The sequence below is a fragment of the Piliocolobus tephrosceles genome, chromosome 19, assembly GCF_002776525.5.
Source record: "Piliocolobus tephrosceles isolate RC106 chromosome 19, ASM277652v3, whole genome shotgun sequence".
In the NCBI taxonomy this organism is placed as follows: domain Eukaryota; kingdom Metazoa; phylum Chordata; class Mammalia; order Primates; family Cercopithecidae; genus Piliocolobus; species Piliocolobus tephrosceles.
In genome coordinates this window covers 12,036,267-12,053,090 of record NC_045452.1, presented here as the reverse complement: position 1 = coordinate 12,053,090, position 16,824 = coordinate 12,036,267, and the positions used below count along the sequence as shown (strand labels likewise).

Here is a 16,824-nt window from a genome sequence, read left to right as displayed (position 1 = left end):
GGGTTTACGCCATTCTCCTGCCTCAGCCTCCCGAGTAGCTGGGACTACAGACGCCCGCTACCTCGCCCGGCTAGTTTTTTGTATTTTTAGTAGAGACGGGGTTTCACCGTGTTAGCCAGGATGGTCTCGATCTCCTGACCTCGTGATCTGCCCGTCTCAGCCTCCCAAAGTGCTGGGATTACAGGCTTGAGCCACCGCGCCTGGGTAACAGTCTTAAAAAAAGGAAAATAGGAGCCTAAAGAGAGAGGACAACTAAATGTAATATGGTATCCTGGATGGAATCCTGGAACAGAAAAACCGTATTAGCTTAAAAATAAGAAAATGTGGGCCGGGCACGGTGACTCACACCTGTAATGACAGCACTTTGGGAGGCCAAGGTGGGTGGACCACTTAAGATCAGGAGTTCAAGACCAGCCTGGCATGTCTGTAATCCCAGCTACTCGGGAGGCTCAGGCAATTCTGCCTGAGCCTGGGAGATGGAGGTTGCAGTGAGCCGAGATCACACCACTGCACTCCAGCCTGTGCACCAGAGTACGATTCTGTCTCAAACAAAAAATTAGCCAGGTGTGGGGGTGCACACCTGTAGCCCCAGCTACTTGGGAGGCTGAGGTACGAGAATTGCTTGAACCTGGGAGGCAGAGGTTGCAGTGAGCCAAGACTACGCCACTGTACTCCAGCCTGGGAAAAAGAGGGAGACTTTGTCTCAAAACAAAAAACAAAAAACAAAAAAACACAAAAACAAAAAACAGGACGTGGTGGTATGGCTGTTGTCCAGGCTACTTGGTTGAGCCCAGAAGATCCAGGCTGCAATGAGCTGTAATTGTATCACTGCACTCCAGGCTGAGTGACAAGAGACCCTGTCTCAAAAAGAGAGGCCGGGTGTATTACTTGAGGTCAGGAGTTCGAGACCAGCATAGCCAACATAGCGAAACCCTGTCTCTACTAAAAATTAAAAAAATTAGCTGGGTATGATGGCACGTGCCTGTAATCTCAGCCTCACTCGGGAGGCTGAAGCAGGAGAAACTGGTTGAATCCAGGAGGCTGAAGTTGCAGTGAGCTGAGATTCTCCAGCCTCGGCAACAGAGCAAGACTCTGTCTCAAAAAAAAAAAAAAAAAAAAAGAAAAAAAAAGAATTTCAAATTGAGAGGTTATTTGAAGTTAACGTTTTGTTCAATATAATCTTTCTTCTTACAGAGTTATTGCTCTAATTACAGAGTGATAAACACCAACTACTCTCAGTTAACAAGACTTAACAAAATTCTCATTTTCACTTCCGTATTATTCCAGTTTTCATTGTTGACTTGACATGCTTAGCATACAGAAAGATGATGTTTAAGTGAACAGAGGTACAAACTTCACAGGCCTGTAAGAGCAGAAGGCAGAGTAGCAAGCTAGTTACACACTGGCATTAATCACACCAGCAACATTATTTGTGCCAGGGCACACTTTTGACCAAATACAATGGCTAAAACATAGCTCACCCGTCTATAAAGAGCCATTTTCTTCACTAATAGTCTGAGAAATGGGTTTAGAAACAAGACAACTCTTGGGTTGTAAAAACGGCAGGGAGTCACTGTAAACATCCAGGTAAACAGTATTTACTGTTCTTGAAAAGTAAGACTTAAACCAGTTCCATGGTATCAAGGAGTGTAAGACCTCCCATTTGAAACCATATGGAAAATGATGCTTTTGTGCAATTTCTGCAGTGAATGTTCACACCTTCAAAAGATTTCCAATGAACGCCAAAGAGGTTAAAAATTATTGCTTCCAATTGAGCATGTTTCTCAAAATATGGCCCGAAGTGCACCTGGACATTTAGGGAAAAATGAGAGAAAACTTCCTCACTGTTTACAGCACTAAATGTGTTACCTTCCAGCATGATCCTAAGATGCTTAAGGTGGTATCCTAGCACAAGAAGATCCCCTACGTAAGTGGGGAAGAGAGAAACCATGAGATAAGTCAATACGGTTTGGGCCAGGCATGCCGGCTGACACCGGCAATCTCAAAACATTGGGAGGCCGAGACCAGCTATCACTTGAGTCAGGAGTTCATGAGCAGCCTGGTCAACATGGTGAAACCCCGTTTCTACTAAAAATAAACAAATTAGCTGGGCCTGGTGGTGGGCACCTGAAATCCCAGCTACTATTCAGGAGGCTGAGGCACAAGAACTGCCTGAACCCAGGAGACAGAAGTTGTGGTGAGCTGAGATCACGCCACAGCACTCCAGCCTGGGTGACAGAGCAAGACTCTGTCTCAAAACAAAACACAATTTGCTCTCTTTATAACTGTCCACAAATATGTCCTGTGTGCCTGGTTCAGTGCTTCACATAGGAAGATGACTCTCATCCCCGCCCATTTAGGTCTTCCAGTCTCTCAAGTTTTTTTTTGGAGATGGAGTCTCACTCTGTCACCCAGGCTGGAGTGCAGTGGCGTGACCTCAGCTCACCGCAACCTCTGCCTCCTGGGTTCAAGCAATTCTCCTGCCTCAGCCTCCCGAGTAGCTGGGATTACAGGCTCATGCCGCCATGCCCAGCTAATTTTTTCTTGTATTTTAGCAGAGATGCGGTTTCATCATGTTGGCCAGGCTGCCTGAGCTCAGGTAATCTGCTTGCCTTGGCCTCCCAAAGTGTTAGGATTATGGGCGTGAGCCACCATGCCTGGCCAAGAGAAGAGTTCTTCAACTTGCCATCTCATCAAGAGCCCTTACCATTATTTGTGGAAATACCCCTTTGGGATATTTTAAAAGAAAACATTCAACTGTGGTTAAAGACAGAATACTTGGGAAGTGCCCACTCTAACTAGGAGTGCTCCCTTCTTATGAGTATTTCAAGAAAGGATGTGATATTACCCTTTTGGAGAGGTTTTTTTTAAAAATCTATCCTTTTGGAGGTTTTTTTTTTTTCTTGAGATAGGGTCTCACTCTCAGGCTGGAGTGCAGTGGCACAATCATAGTTCACTGCAGCCTCAAACTCCTGGACTCAAGTGATCTTTCTTGCCTCCGCCTCCCAAGCAGCTAAGACTACAGGCGCATGCCACCACACCCAGCTAATTTTAAAAAAATTTTGTAGAGATGAGGTCTTGCTGTGTTGCCCAGGCTGGTCTGAACTCTTAGGCTCAAGTGATTAGCTTGCCTCAGGCTCCCAAAGTGCTGGGATTACAAGTGTGAGCCACTGTCCCTAGCCTGGAAAGTGTTAACCCATTGGAACTTACTGATCACGAATGAATTCATTAAGATTACCATATGGAGAATACAAGAGTTAATACCTGAGACTTCACTTTTGGCACAGGTTACTAAATCCTGACTAGGCAAGAACAAGCTGCTAACTGCCCAAGAATCACACACCCAAGGAAGCATAAACATATTTTCTTAGTTGCAGCAGCCTTCCTTAAAGAAAATGGGTCAAGCCTCCCAAAACCTATTGGGGAATTACTAGTATGAACACCCATTTTTGGTGATCAATATTAAAGTGGAAAGCAAATGAATCTCAACAAAAGCCCAAAAGAACAATAGTTAAAATCCTTATCCATTTCTTTCTGCAGAAATCCTATGCAGAAGCAACTATGCATTCTGACGGACATTCTGACATTATGTAGAATTTCACGTAAGTCACATTTATGGAAGGGGGATTAAAAGGGAAATATTCCTGGCCGGGCGTGGTGGCTCACACCTGTAATCCCAGCACTTTGGGAGGGTGAGGCAGGCGGATCACCCAAGGTCATTCGAGACCAGCCTAACATGGAGAAATCCCATCTATACTAAAATTACAAAAAATTAGCCGGGTATGGAGGCATGCGCCTGTAATCCCAGCTACTCGCGAGGCTGAGGCAGGAGAATCACTTGAACCCGGGAAGCAGAGGTTGCAGTGAGCCGAGATTACACCAGTGCACTCCAGCCTGGGCAACAAGAACAAAACTCCCTCTCAAAACAAAACAAAATAAAACTAAAACAAATGGAAAAGGCAGAGGCCGGGTGCAGTGGCTCACATCTGTAATCCCAGCACTTTGGGAGACCAAGGTGGGCAGATCACTTGAGGTCAGGAGTTTGAGACCAGCCTGGCCAACATGGCGAAATCCTGTCTCTACGAAAAATAAAAAAAATTAGCTGGGCATGGTGGCACACGCCTGTAATCCCAACTACTCAGGAAGCTAAGGCAGGAGAATCACTTGAACCCGGGAGGTGGAGGTTGCAGTGAGTCAAGATCGTGCTAGGGCGCGGTGGCTCAAGCCTATAATCCCAGCACTTTGGGAGGCCAAGATGGGCGGATCACGAGGTCAGGAGATCAAGACCATCCTGGCTAACACGGTGAAACCCCGTCTCTACTAAAAAATACAAAAAAATTAGCCGGGCGAGGTGGCGGGCGCCTGTAGTCCCAGCTACTCGGGAGGCTGAGGCAGGAGAATGGCGTGAACCCGGGAGGCGGAGCTTGCAGTGAGCTGAGATCTGGCCACAGCACTCCAGCCTGGGTGACAGAGCAAGACTCCGTCTCAAAAAAAAAAAAAGATCGTGCTATTGCACTCCATCCTAGGCGACAGAGCAAGACTCTGTCTCAACAACAACCAAAAAGGAACGGGCAGTAAAAAGCAGTCAGAAGCTATTCTCTACGGTCCACCAGCCAGCCTGTTCTAAGAACTTCCAGTTAGACAGGTTTTCTGGACAGCTGACACACTAAGATTGAATTTTTTTTTTTCCCCCGAGACAGTCTCACTCTGTTGACCACGCTGGAGTGCAATGATGCAATCATAGCTCACCGCAGCCTCAACTTACCAAGCTCAAGTGATCCTCCCACCTTAGCCTCTTGAGTATCTGGGACCACAGGTGCACACCACCACCCCTGGCTATTTTTTTTTTTTAAGAGATGGGGTCTCACTATGTTGCCCAGTCTGGTAGTGAACTCCTGGGCTCAATTCGTCCTCCCACCTTGTCCTCCCAATGACTTTTCATACCATAATTTTACCTTCTCCAACATAAATAGGTATCCTTATATTAGCTTAAGACATTTATAACTAAATTTGTCTCAGAAATGTCACCTGTTAGAGTTACTACTCAGTTTATGAAAGATACATTTAAAGTTATCAAACAAGATTTTTATACAGAAAAACTGACCACCTGATTCCTGTTTCAACCTAGGATTTAAATCACAGTTACTCTTTTCTCTGGGGATTGGCTTCAAGTCTTCTGATTATATCCAAGAAGGCTAGGATTACTCAAGTCAGTCACATCAACTGCTTGTCCATTTTCCTGATTGTTTTAAAGGAAAGACAAACATGGCTGTACTGACTGCTATGACCAATTGGCCTACCAGCCACGAATTAGGGTGGCCTCCTTTAAAGATCCCTGGAGACACTCATGACTACAATAATGCCACTTTGTAACCAGTCAAGGTTATGAAGAGTCCACATGGGGCCAGATGCAGTGGCTCACACCTATAACTCCAGCACTTTAGGAGGCTGAGGCAGGAGGATTGCTGAGGTCAGGAGTTGGAGACCAGCCTGGGCAACGTAATGAGATCCTATCTCTACAAAGAAATGAAAAAACAAGCCATGTGTGGTGACACACACCTGTAGTCCTAGCTACTCAGGAGGCTGAGGTGGAAGGATCACTTGAATGCAGAGTTCAAGGCTGCAGTGAGTTAACTGTACCACTGCACTCCAGCCTGGATAACACAGTGAGAGCCTGTCTCAAAAAAAAAAAAAAAAATTCCACATGAGGTTAAACTAAGATAATTCAACATTCACTTTTACCTTTAACACGCATGTTTAACACTGATCAGTATCAAGCTGAATGTTCTGAGTGTCTCTGCTTTTATTCTCTGTCCAACTGGCAGGTGACAGTCAATAAGGAATCAATGGCAAAATACAGGAGCAAAAGAAGAACAGCATAACGTATGTATCCTCTATAAGATTAGCCTATTTGGCTGGGTGCAGTAGCTTACGCCTGTAATCCCAGCACTTTGGCAGGCAGCAGCAGGTGGATCACTTGAAGTCAGGAGTTTGAGACCAACCTTACCAATACGGTGAAACCCCGTTTCTACTAAAAATACAAAAATTAGCTGGCCATCATGGCACATGCCTGTAATCCCAGCTACTCAGGAGGCTGAGGCAGGAGAATTGCTTGAACCTGGGAGGCAGAGGTTGCAGTGAGCTAAGATTGCAACACTGCACTGCAGCCTGGGTGACAAGAGTGAGACTCAGTCTCAAAAAAAAAAAAAACAAAAAAAGAGTCTGTTCACTTGAAGAAAAAATCATGGATCTGAGGCTGGGCGTGGTGGCTGAGGCCTGTAATGACAGCACTTTAGGAGGCCAAGGTGGGTGGCTCATGAGGTCAGGAGATCAAGACCATCCTGGCCAACATGGTGAAACCCCATGTGTACTAAAATGCAAAAAAAATTAGCTGGGCGTGGTGGTGCACACCTGTAGTCCCAGCTACTCAGGAGGCTGAGGTAGGGGAATTGCTTGAACCCAGGAGGCAGAAGTTGCAGTGAGCCGACATCGGGCCACTGCACTCCAGCCTGGCGAGAGAGCGAGACTCCATCTCAAAACAAAAAACAGAAAAAAAAAAAAACCACATGGATTTGAATAGTGGAATGGTCTAAAACATTTCTATTTTGTATTTCAAGCAGAAGACAGCATTGCTAACAGAATAGCAGGTACTATATTCCTTAATAACTGGTGAACAAGTGCCTCTGGTGAAGAGAAAGTTGAATTAGCAGCACTGCCAGGTGATTTTTTTTTTTTTTTTTTTTTTTTGAGACAGGGTCTCTCTTTGTTGCCCAGGCTGTAGTGCAATGGCCCGATGACGGCTCACTGCAGCCTCAAACGATTCTCTCACCTCAGTCCCCTGTCCCTGACCTCTGAGTAGCTGAGACTAGAGGCAACATGCCACCATACTCAGTTAATTTTTAAAATTTTTTTTGTAGTGACAGGGTCTTGTCATCCTGCCCAGGCTGGTCTTGAACTCCTGGGCTCAAGCAATCCTCCCATCTCAGTCTCCTTAACTGCTGGGATTACAAGTGTGAGCCACTACACTCAGTCAGGAGGCGATCATTTCTTTTTTTTTTTTTTTTTTTTTTTTTTTTGAGACGGAGTCTCGCTCTGTCGCCCAGGCTGGAGTGCAGTGGCCGGATCTCAGCTCACTGCAAGCTCCACCTCCCGGGTTTACGCCATTCTCCTGCCTCAGCCTCCCAAGTAGCTGGGACTACAGGTGCCCGCCACCTCGCCCGGCTAGATTTTTGTATTTTTAGTAGAGACGGGGTTTCACCGTGTTAGCCAGGATGGTCTTGATCTCCTGACCTCGTGATCCGCCCGTCTCGACCTCCCAAAGTGCTGGGATTACAGGCTTGAGCCACCGCGCCCGGCCATGGAGGCGATCATTTCTTAAGCCAATGGTTCTCAAACTTGAACCAGAGTCAGAATCCCCTGAAGAGCTTGTTAAATGCAGATGGTTAAGCTCTGCTCCCCAAGTTTCTCCTTTAATACCACTGAGAAGAGGCCTGAGATTTGTATTTCTAACAAGTTACCAGATGATGCTAATGCTAGTTCAGGGACCACCCTTTGAGAACCATTGTCTAAACCACTTTTAAACCACAACTTTCGGGTGAGACCCCACTCTATAATCTCCAAAAGTCCTTCAACATGATCCAATCACTTTAAAAATGCATACTTAGATACTACCAAAATATAGCTTTTGGTCTTAGGAATCTGGCCTAAAAAACAGACCACCATTTACAACTTAGGGGCTCCAGACCCTCAGGGTAACAGGTGCATATGATAAACCCACTTATAACCATCCCACACTGAGGTTTAGGAGTAGGGCTGAAAGCACCCCATGTGACTCTAACTTGAGTTCCTAAGATATTCTTGGAAGCACAATGAACATCATCTGAACCCCAAATAACAACTATGCATCCTCTGAGTTACTTGACACCACCAACACCATTTATCAAGTTCTCTAAGGAAGACCAAAGCTTTGATACTCAAAGTATAGTCAGTGGACCAGCAACATGTGCACCACTTGGGAGTGGGTTGAAAAGCAGAATCTTCAGGACCACCCCTGCTTACCACTCAGAATTCCTTCCCCAAGGCCTAAACGTGATTCCCCAGGCATATTAACATTTGAGAAACAAGCTGAACTTAAAGACGTCTTAGCACAAAAGGAAACTCTGGTACATTATCCTGAAAAGTACCTGACATCTGTACTACTTCTACTCATGGGGGAGAAACAAAAACTCTTCGAGTTCTGAACAACAAACTACTAACATTATCCCAGAAAGCAATTGAACACTAAACTAAGAAGGATCAAAGGTTAAGGGGCCCTCTCATCTGGCCAATGTCTTTTTTTGACCCTGTAAGTAAACATACACAGCTACAAGTTTCCACAGAATACACCACCTATTAAAAAAAAAAAGTCACTGGCCGGCTCACATCTATAATCCCAGCACTTCGGGAAGCCAAGGTGGGCGGATCACCTGAGGTCGGGAGTTTGAGACCAACCTCACCAACATGGAGAAACCCCATCTCTACTAAAAATACAAAAATTAGCTGGGTGTGGTGGCACATGCCTGTAACCCCAGCTACTCAGCAGGGTGAGGCAAGAGAATAGGTTGAACCTGGGGGACGGAGGTTGCCGTGAGCCAAGATCACGCCATTGCACTCCAGCCTGGGCAACAAGAGCGAAACTCCACCTCAAAATCACCAATGAGAACAGTTTCCCTCTACTGCTTCCAGATCTAGCCCATGAACTTGAAGTGGCAGAAACATCATTAGTCTATTTATTCCAGTAGTTTGATCTCAGTATATAGAAAAGGAAGAAGGATGGTTTGAATATTATTCCAGTTGTGGAACTAATATATGTATTACAGTGCTAGTAACATATAATCATTTCAAGCTCTCTTTAAAGGGAGAAGACTTCGTTATCCCCAAGTCCCGCACAAAATTACTAGAGTGTTGAAAAACATGAAAGCACTACCCTAACACTGCCTAAACACTATCCTAAAATTGTCATTAACTAAATCCTCTTCAGAGTAGAAAGTAAATCTATTTCCAATTAATTTGGTAGAAAAGACTTAAATCTAAGCTCCACTGTCATTAAGCTAAAAAATGCTTTTAACCAGTTCTTCAAGGCACATTTATCTAAGTATGACAGAATTCTGCGGTTGGACTGTCAAAAATGGACAATACTGAGGTTCTTAATCTTTACTGCAAAGAAACATAAGTCCTACCCTAAGAAAGAGAAATTATCTTCCTAAAAATGACTTAAGCATAAAGATAGAAACATACACAAAGATGAAATATACATTTTTTTTTTTTTTGAGACGGAGTCTCGCTCTGTCGCCCAGGCTGGAGTGCAGTGGCGCGTTCTCAGCTCACTGCAAGCTTTGCCTCCTGGGTTCACGCCATTCTCCTGCCTCAGCCTCCTGAGTAGCTGGGACTACAGGCGCCCACTACTGCGCCCGGCTAATTTTTTGTATTTTTAGTAGATACAGGGTTTCACCGTGGTCTCAATCTCCTGACCTTGTGATCTGCCCGCCTCAGCCTCCCAAAGTGCTGGGATTACAGGCGTGAGCCACCGCGCCCGGCCGAAATATACATGTTAACCTCTGATCAGTGTGTGAAAGTGATTCAAAAGCCTCTCTGCCTGGACTCTACCAGTAGACAACCGGTTAGAACTTTAGTTCAAAAAGTACTGGAAAGGCTGGGTGCGGTGGCTCACACCTATGATCCCAGCACTTCGGGAGGCTGAAGCAGGTGGATCACCTGAGGTCAGGAGTTCGAGACCAGACTGACCAACATGGAGAAACCTTGTCTCTACTAAAAATACAAAATTAGCCGGGCATGGTGGTACATGCCTGTAATCCCAGCTACTCCGGAGGCTGAGGCAGGAGAATCGCTTGAACCTGGGAGGCAGAGGTTGCATTGAGCCGAGATTGCTCCATTGCACTCCAGCCTGAGCAGCAGGAATGAAATTCCATCTTAATAATAATAATAATAATAATAAAAGTACTGGAAGGGGCCGGGCTCGGTGGCTCACACCGATAATCACAGCACTTTGGGAGGCCGAGGTGGGTGATCACCTGAGCTCAGCAGTTTGACACCAGCAACACAGTGAAACCATCCCTACTAAAAATAAAAAATAAAAAAAATAGGCCAGGCACAGTGGCTCACACCAGTAATTCCAGCATTTTGGGGGGCTGAGGTGGTTGGATCATCTGAGGTCAGGAGTTCAAGACCAGCCTGGCCAACATGGCAAAAACCCATCTCCACTAAAAATACAAAAATTAGCTGGGCGTGGTGGTGCATGCCTGTAATCCCAGCTACTTGGGAGGCTGAGGCAGCAGAATCACTTGAACCCCAGAGGCGGAGGTTGCAGTAAGCTGAGATAGCACCACTGCACTCCAGCCTAGGCGACAAGAATGAAACTCCGTCTCAAAAATAAATAAATAAATAAAAATACAAAAACAAAATTAGCTGGGTGTGGCAGCGTGTGCCTGTAGTCCCAGCTACTTGGGAGGCTAAGGCAGGAGAATCACTTGAACCAGGGAGGCAGAGGTTGCAGTGAGCCAAGATCACGCCACTACACTCCAGTCTGGGAGACAGAGCGAGACTATGGCTCAAAAAAAAAAAAAAGAAAAAGAAAAACAAAAAGTACTGGAAGGGGGCCGGGCGCAGTGGCTCACACCTGTACTCCCAGCACTTTGGGAGGCTGAGGCAGATGAATCACTTGAGGTCAGGATTTTGAGATAAGCCTGGCCAACATGGCAAGATCCCGTCTCTACTAAAACTACAAAAATTAGCTGGGCATGGTGGCGCATGCCTGTAGTCCCAGCTACTCGGGAGGGTAAGGCAGGAGAATCGCTCGAACCCAGGAGGGGGAGGTTGTGGGGATCCAAGATCGTGCCATTGCACTCCAGCCTGGGCAACAAGAGTGAAACTCCGTCTCAAAAAAAAAAAACAAAAATAAGAAAATAAGTACTGGAAGATTTACATTTTACTTCATTTGATGGCTTTTCTCCATTCAGAATTCACCTGTCACCATTTCAAGAAATGAATCTAAGTTGTAAAACACTACTCTAAACACTCTCAGGTTTGAGAGAAATATATTTGGGAAGACCAAATCTGAATGTGGAAAAAGTTTTCTATCAGCTCACATGCTGTCATGCCAAAACAGACCATCCTAAGACAGCAATCAACCAAGAACGCTTTACACCTGAAAACATTTCTCTTACAGTTTTCTTCAGTACTGAAAATGAATATTAATTTGACAGCATTTGATACTTTATCAAGTAGGTAAGAGTAGTGCACCAGTACATAAACAACAGCTGGCTTTAAAGCATTAACCACTCAGTATCCCAGGAAGCCAGGGACAATTAGCCATGTTAGAGCAATGACTGAGGCCTGGCACAGTGGCTCACCCCTGTAATCCCAACACTTTGGGAGGCCAAGGTGGGCGGATTGCTTGAGCCCAGGAGTTTGCCTGGGCAACATGGCGAATTCCCATCTCTATAAAAAATACAAAAACTAGCCGAGCGTAGTGGTGTACGCCTGTGGTCCCAGCTACTCAGGAGACTGAGACGGGAGGATGGCTTGAGCCCGGGAGGTCCAGGCTGCAGTGAGCCATGATCGCACCACTGCACTCCAGCCTGGGCGACAGAATGAGGCCCTGTCGCGTGCAAAAAATAAATAAATAAATAAATAAATAAATAAATAAAATAAAAAAATTTTTAAAAAAGTCCATACTAAGGATATATGGATGTGGGCCCAATTAGGATATAACCGTTCTTGTTGTCAATGTCCCAACTGCTTCAACACTGTTAAGCAAGTTTTATGGGAACCAGCCTGATATATTTTAGGGACCAAGAAATGAATTTACAATTCGAGTCCTGTCAACTTCTTCAGAAACATTCAGTAGCCAACAAGACATGTACTGAAGCAAGATCTTTAATAAATATGACTTCCTCTCTACCCCAAAAGCAGTTATCTGGACAAGCAGTTTAAGCATCTCCAGTTTTCAACTAGGGGAAATATGACTGAAGCCTTACTTTTTTGAGTCCATATCCAATTTGTAATAGAAAGTAAAAAAATAGGATTGAAAAATCCAGTTACCCCACCAAGCACACTCAAGAGCATTCCTATGGGGAGTCTGCCTCTTAAGGAAACAACAATACAGAGGACACTAATTTTGTGGCACATCCTAGAGCTTTAATCCTCACAGTACAGTATGTAAATCAATAACATACCAATTACATAGCTGTTACAGAACTTACAAAGTATACTGATCTGCAATTTAAAAAAAATCTAAGCCTACATTCCCTTCACCTAAAAGCCTCTCAAAGCAAATTCCAGCTTAAACTCTAGGTATCGGCACTTGCAGAAAAATGTTCAAAGTAATGCTCTACTAAATTTAGTTAATATTTAGTCCATGTAGTGAGTCAGAATGAGATTACCACTTAATAGGAATTAAATGGTTATACAATGTTACTAACTTCCCCACCTAAAAAGAAACACTATTTAATTAGTGGCAAACCCTACTTTTGTATAGCGATGGGGGCATTTGGAGGCAGGTGGCTTCTTCAGGTCAAGGAAAGCATCTCCATTTTCTGTTTCACCCACACTTCTCCTATCCATGGCTCCTTGGTCTACAATGCTCTGCACCTGGAAGATAAATCGGCACAAAATTGTCACCAAGAACAGTAAGTTTTCAGAAATCTTGGCTGTTTCTTCAGAGGCTGAAACGTTTTAATCTCTTAAAACAGCTAGCGTTAAAAATAAGTCCCCACCCCAAAATTATGCTATAAATTAGAACTCGGAGATAGAATCGTTGGTACTCAGTTATCTCTCCTAGTATCCTAAGCATCAACATGGTAAAAAGCAGAAGGTGCCCAACTCAAGGTATATAACCTTTAAGCAGCTTTAACACAAAGAGAAACCAAGATTAGGAGCTGCCACCCAGGGGGATCTTTCAAGACTGGTGGGGAAGTTTCCCGGACTGGGGGCAGGCAGAAGACTGGTTGGGCTGGGAACCCGCGAAGTCTGTTGTAAAGTGCCTGTCACTTGCCAATGGACGGCGCCAGCTGCCCCTTGTTATCCGGGGATCAGGGACTGGGGACGGGGCCCGAGCGCCCCTCGCCCGGCCAGCCGCACCTGTGGCCATGTCAGGGGCGCCGATGGCAAGGAAAGAGCGAGCACCGGCTTCAGCTCCGAAACTTGGCCTCCCCGGGCCGCGACCCCAACCCGCAGCCCCTCACGCAGGCCCGGGCCCAGCGGCCTCCTTCGGAGGAAGGGCGGGGACGGTACTCACTGAGGGGCGGCCGGCCGCAGGGAGCAGGGAGGCCGAATCTCCCGGCCCGGGCGCTTCGAGCTGGAACTGGCGCAGGCCCGCAGCCGTCCTCCCCGGCCCGGCGGCTCGGTCCCCCCCCAGCCAGCCCGCCGGCTACCCGCCGGCCGCCTTGCGGGCCTCGCGCTTCTGCTCACCCTCTGCTCACGCACGCGACCCCGGGAGCAATGCGCCCGCGCCCCTTCTACACCCGCGAGCACCGGCGCGCGGTGCCCCGGACCCAGGCGCCACCGCCGCTGGCCCTTACTCGGTGCCTCCGCCGCTCGGCGGCCCTTTGCTTCGGTCGCCGCTCCCCTCCCAGCCGCCCGCGCCGGTCACAGCTCCGCTCCCCGCAGCCTTCCCTCTCGCGCCCCCACCCCGACCCGCTCGGGCTGTCTCTCTTCAGCCGCCGTAACTGCAGCCCGGCCCTCCGCCCCTCCTCTTCGGCCCCCTCCCCCTTAATAACTCCCTCCACGCACCCGGGCCCCGGCGCCGCCTTCCCCGCCGCACGCCCGGATGTGAGGTGGCTGCAGCGGTGCCGGGCGGAAAAGAAGCATCGCCGCGCGCCCCCCAGACGCCATCCCCTGCGCGGGCCGGGAGGTGGGGAGGCGGTGGCGACGAGGAGGAGGCCGCGGTGGGGACAGCAGAAGCCCGCTCCCGTGCGCGCAGGCGGTCGCCGTGGGCAGCCCCGAGGCCGCCGCCACCGCGTTCCCACGCGCACTGCGGGGCGGAGCGGGTGGCACTTGGGACCCGAGACTCGCGGCACGACACTCTCCCGGGGAGGCGGCGGCGAGATGGGCCTGGGCTGGCGGCTAGCGCGGCGTGTGGCGCGACCACCCCTGTATTTGCACGGTTCGCATCGGCAGAGAACCGTGGGGCTTCGGCAGTGGGGAATTTGAGATAGGAGATTGGGGTCCTCCGAGCCTTCCCAGTGCGGGTTCGAACCTCAGCTGTTGTGCGAGTGGCGTGATCTTGGGCAAAGCTGACTTCGCTAAGTTTCGGTCGTGTTTCTAAAATGGCCTCTCTAAATCTATGAGGCTTATGCGACAGTACTGGTTGCTGCATTAATAGACAAACTTGTCACGATTGGCTTTGATAGAGATAAAGGCGACTGACAAATTCATTGAAATGTTCTTTCCCTCCCGTAACCTGAATCTGTCCTTAGCCTGCACGGAAAGGGGAAGTGCGAGTGGAGTTGAGACCGCGAATGTCAAGCGCTTACCACGTAGTGCAGACTCGGCTGACGGGGCCACAGAAATGCAAATATGTGAGCAGTGCGAGTAACTGCCGTCCTAGGGAGGAGGTCCTCTGTGCAGGAATACCACAAGCACCCATTTCTGCCCTGTGATACTCGCAGCGTTGGGGTGAAGGGATACATAGGCGCGAAGGAGAACGCAATTTTCCTCGTTAAAGGACAGCGACGTCTACATTTCTTCCAAGGCCTATTTTGTTGGAACTTCACTTTCTTCACTTGTGAAATTAGGGTATTAAGCAGTGAGTGACCACTAACTCGGCTCCCTTGTGAATCTTGGCAACAGAAAACCTTTTTCTTTTCGTTTGTATTACTGAATAAAGTGTGTTTCTTTTTTTTTTTTTTTTTGAGACGGAGTCTTGCTCTGCCGCCCAGGCTGGAGTGCAGTGGCCGGATCTCAGCTCACTGCAAGCTCCGCCTCCCGGGTTCATGCCATTCTCCTGCCTCAGCCTCCCGAGTAGCTGGGACTACAGGCGCCCACCACCTCGCCCGGCTAGTTTTTTGTATTTTTTAGTAGAGACGGGGTTTCACCATGTTAGCCAGGATGGTCTCGATCTCCTGACCTCGTGATCCGCCCGTCTCGGCCTCCCAAAGTGCTGGGATTACAGGCTTGAGCCACCGCGCCCGGCTAAAGTGTGTTTCTTACCAACTATTTTTTTGCAGGTAAGAGGCAGAGGGAAACATGCAAATCAGGCCCGAGTTTGCATTCTCATTTCTGCCACCTCCTACAGGCTATGGAGAGTTAGTCTTTCTATCTATCCTTAGTTTTACCTGTGAAATTGGGAAGACGATATAACCTGCTCATGGGGCAGTTAAGATTAAACAGAATAAGGTGGGTAAAGCCTTATATAACCCATAAAGCTGCTGAGCCTTTTTAAGCCTATACAGAGACACGTTGTAGGTGATAATACAGCAGGTGTTTTTATGATTTAAAAAATCAAGCTGTTTTTGGAATCCAAATTCTTCCTAAAGCTGTGGGGAAACAGGTCTAATCCCCTTTAGTGTCTTAGAGACTCCCCGGAGTAGTGGAGAAGACGCTTTCTTTGAAGCTGCTAAATCTTGACCCTGCCAATTAGTGTCAAACCTGAGCCAGGCATTTCATCACCTGGATCTCCCTTTCCTCATTTTTCAGAAAGGGATCGCAGTATACCTACTTTTCAGGCTTGTAGAGGGAATTAAAACCACTGCTCTGGTTATTTTATTTTGTGGGGGGAATGGAGTCTTGCTCTGTCATCCAGACTGGAGAGCAATAGCACAATCATAGCTCACTGCTCCAGCCTCAGCCTCCCAAGTAGCCGGAACTACAGGCTCCTGCCACTACACCCAGCTAATTTTTTTTTTTTTTTTTTTTTTTTTGAGACGGAGTCTGGCTCTGTCGCCCAGGCTGGAGTGCAGTGGCCGGATCTCAGCTCACTGCAAGCTCCGCTTCCTGGGTTTACGCCATTCTCCTGCCTCACCCTCCGGAGTAGCTGGGACTACAGGCGCCCACCACCTCACCCGGCTAGTTTTTTGTATTTTTTAGTAGAGACGGGGTTTCACCGTGTTAGTCAGGATGGTCTCGATTTCCTGACCTCCTGATCCACCCATCTCGGCCTCCCAAAGTGCTGGGATTACAGGCTTGAACCACCGCGCCCGGCTCACCCAGCTAATTTTTAACGATTGTTTGCAGAGACGGGATCTTGCTATGTTGCTCAGGCTGGTCTCGAATTCCTGGCCTCAAGCAGTCCTCCTGCCTCAGCCTCCAAAAGCACTGGGATTATAGGCATGAGCGCCGGACCTGACCTTTCTTGAAAATACTAAAAATCCAGAAATTATGGGTTTCTGGTTACTTACTATTGTGTAACAAACCACCCCAGAATTCAGTGACTTAAAACGAATTATTTATATTTTGCTCTCAGATCTGCAAAATGGGCTGGTTCCTGCTGGGCCAGCTGGTTTCTGATCCATTCAGCACCAGTGGGGGCAGCCCAAAGGATGGGGCCTAGGGTCCCCTAAAAGCTTACATGTCTGGTGGTTGATGGTGGCTGTCAGCTAGGACCTGGGACCACTAGAGCTGTCCCTGGAACACTTAGACATGGCCTCTCCCTGTGGCCTGAGCTTCCTTGAAACATGATGACTGTATTCTAAGGGCAAGTGTTCAGAGAATGAATAAGAAAACCAGACGATAGTTGCTATATTGCCTTTCCTAACCTAGCCTTGGAATCAGTTCTGCCATGTGCCACATTCTGTTCCTTAGAGTCAGCACGGCTACCCTATATTCAAG

The 16,824-nt window shown here is 47.5% G+C and overlaps 1 protein-coding gene across 9 annotated transcripts in view; it reads right to left on the bottom strand.

Annotated features, from left to right (window-relative positions):
• EIF4ENIF1 (eukaryotic translation initiation factor 4E nuclear import factor 1) overlaps positions 1-14,377 on the bottom strand; it is a 59,653-nt gene extending 45,276 nt beyond the window's left edge. For 4 of the 9 annotated variants that reach the window (XM_023185428.1, XM_023185429.1, XM_023185430.1 and 1 more), the window contains exons 1-2: positions 13,789-14,377; positions 12,526-12,648 (exon numbers count right to left, since the gene is read on the bottom strand). In XM_023185428.1, the coding sequence (XP_023041196.1) occupies positions 12,526-12,648; positions 13,789-13,890 (225 nt within the window). In that variant the 5' untranslated portion in view covers positions 13,891-14,377. Of the gene's footprint in view, positions 1-12,525; positions 12,649-13,294; positions 13,767-13,788 lie in introns of those variants that run through there. The other 5 variants (XM_023185432.1, XM_023185435.1, XM_023185433.1 and 2 more) reach the window with 3 other exon arrangements.
• Positions 14,378-16,824: the final 2,447 nt, after the last annotated feature.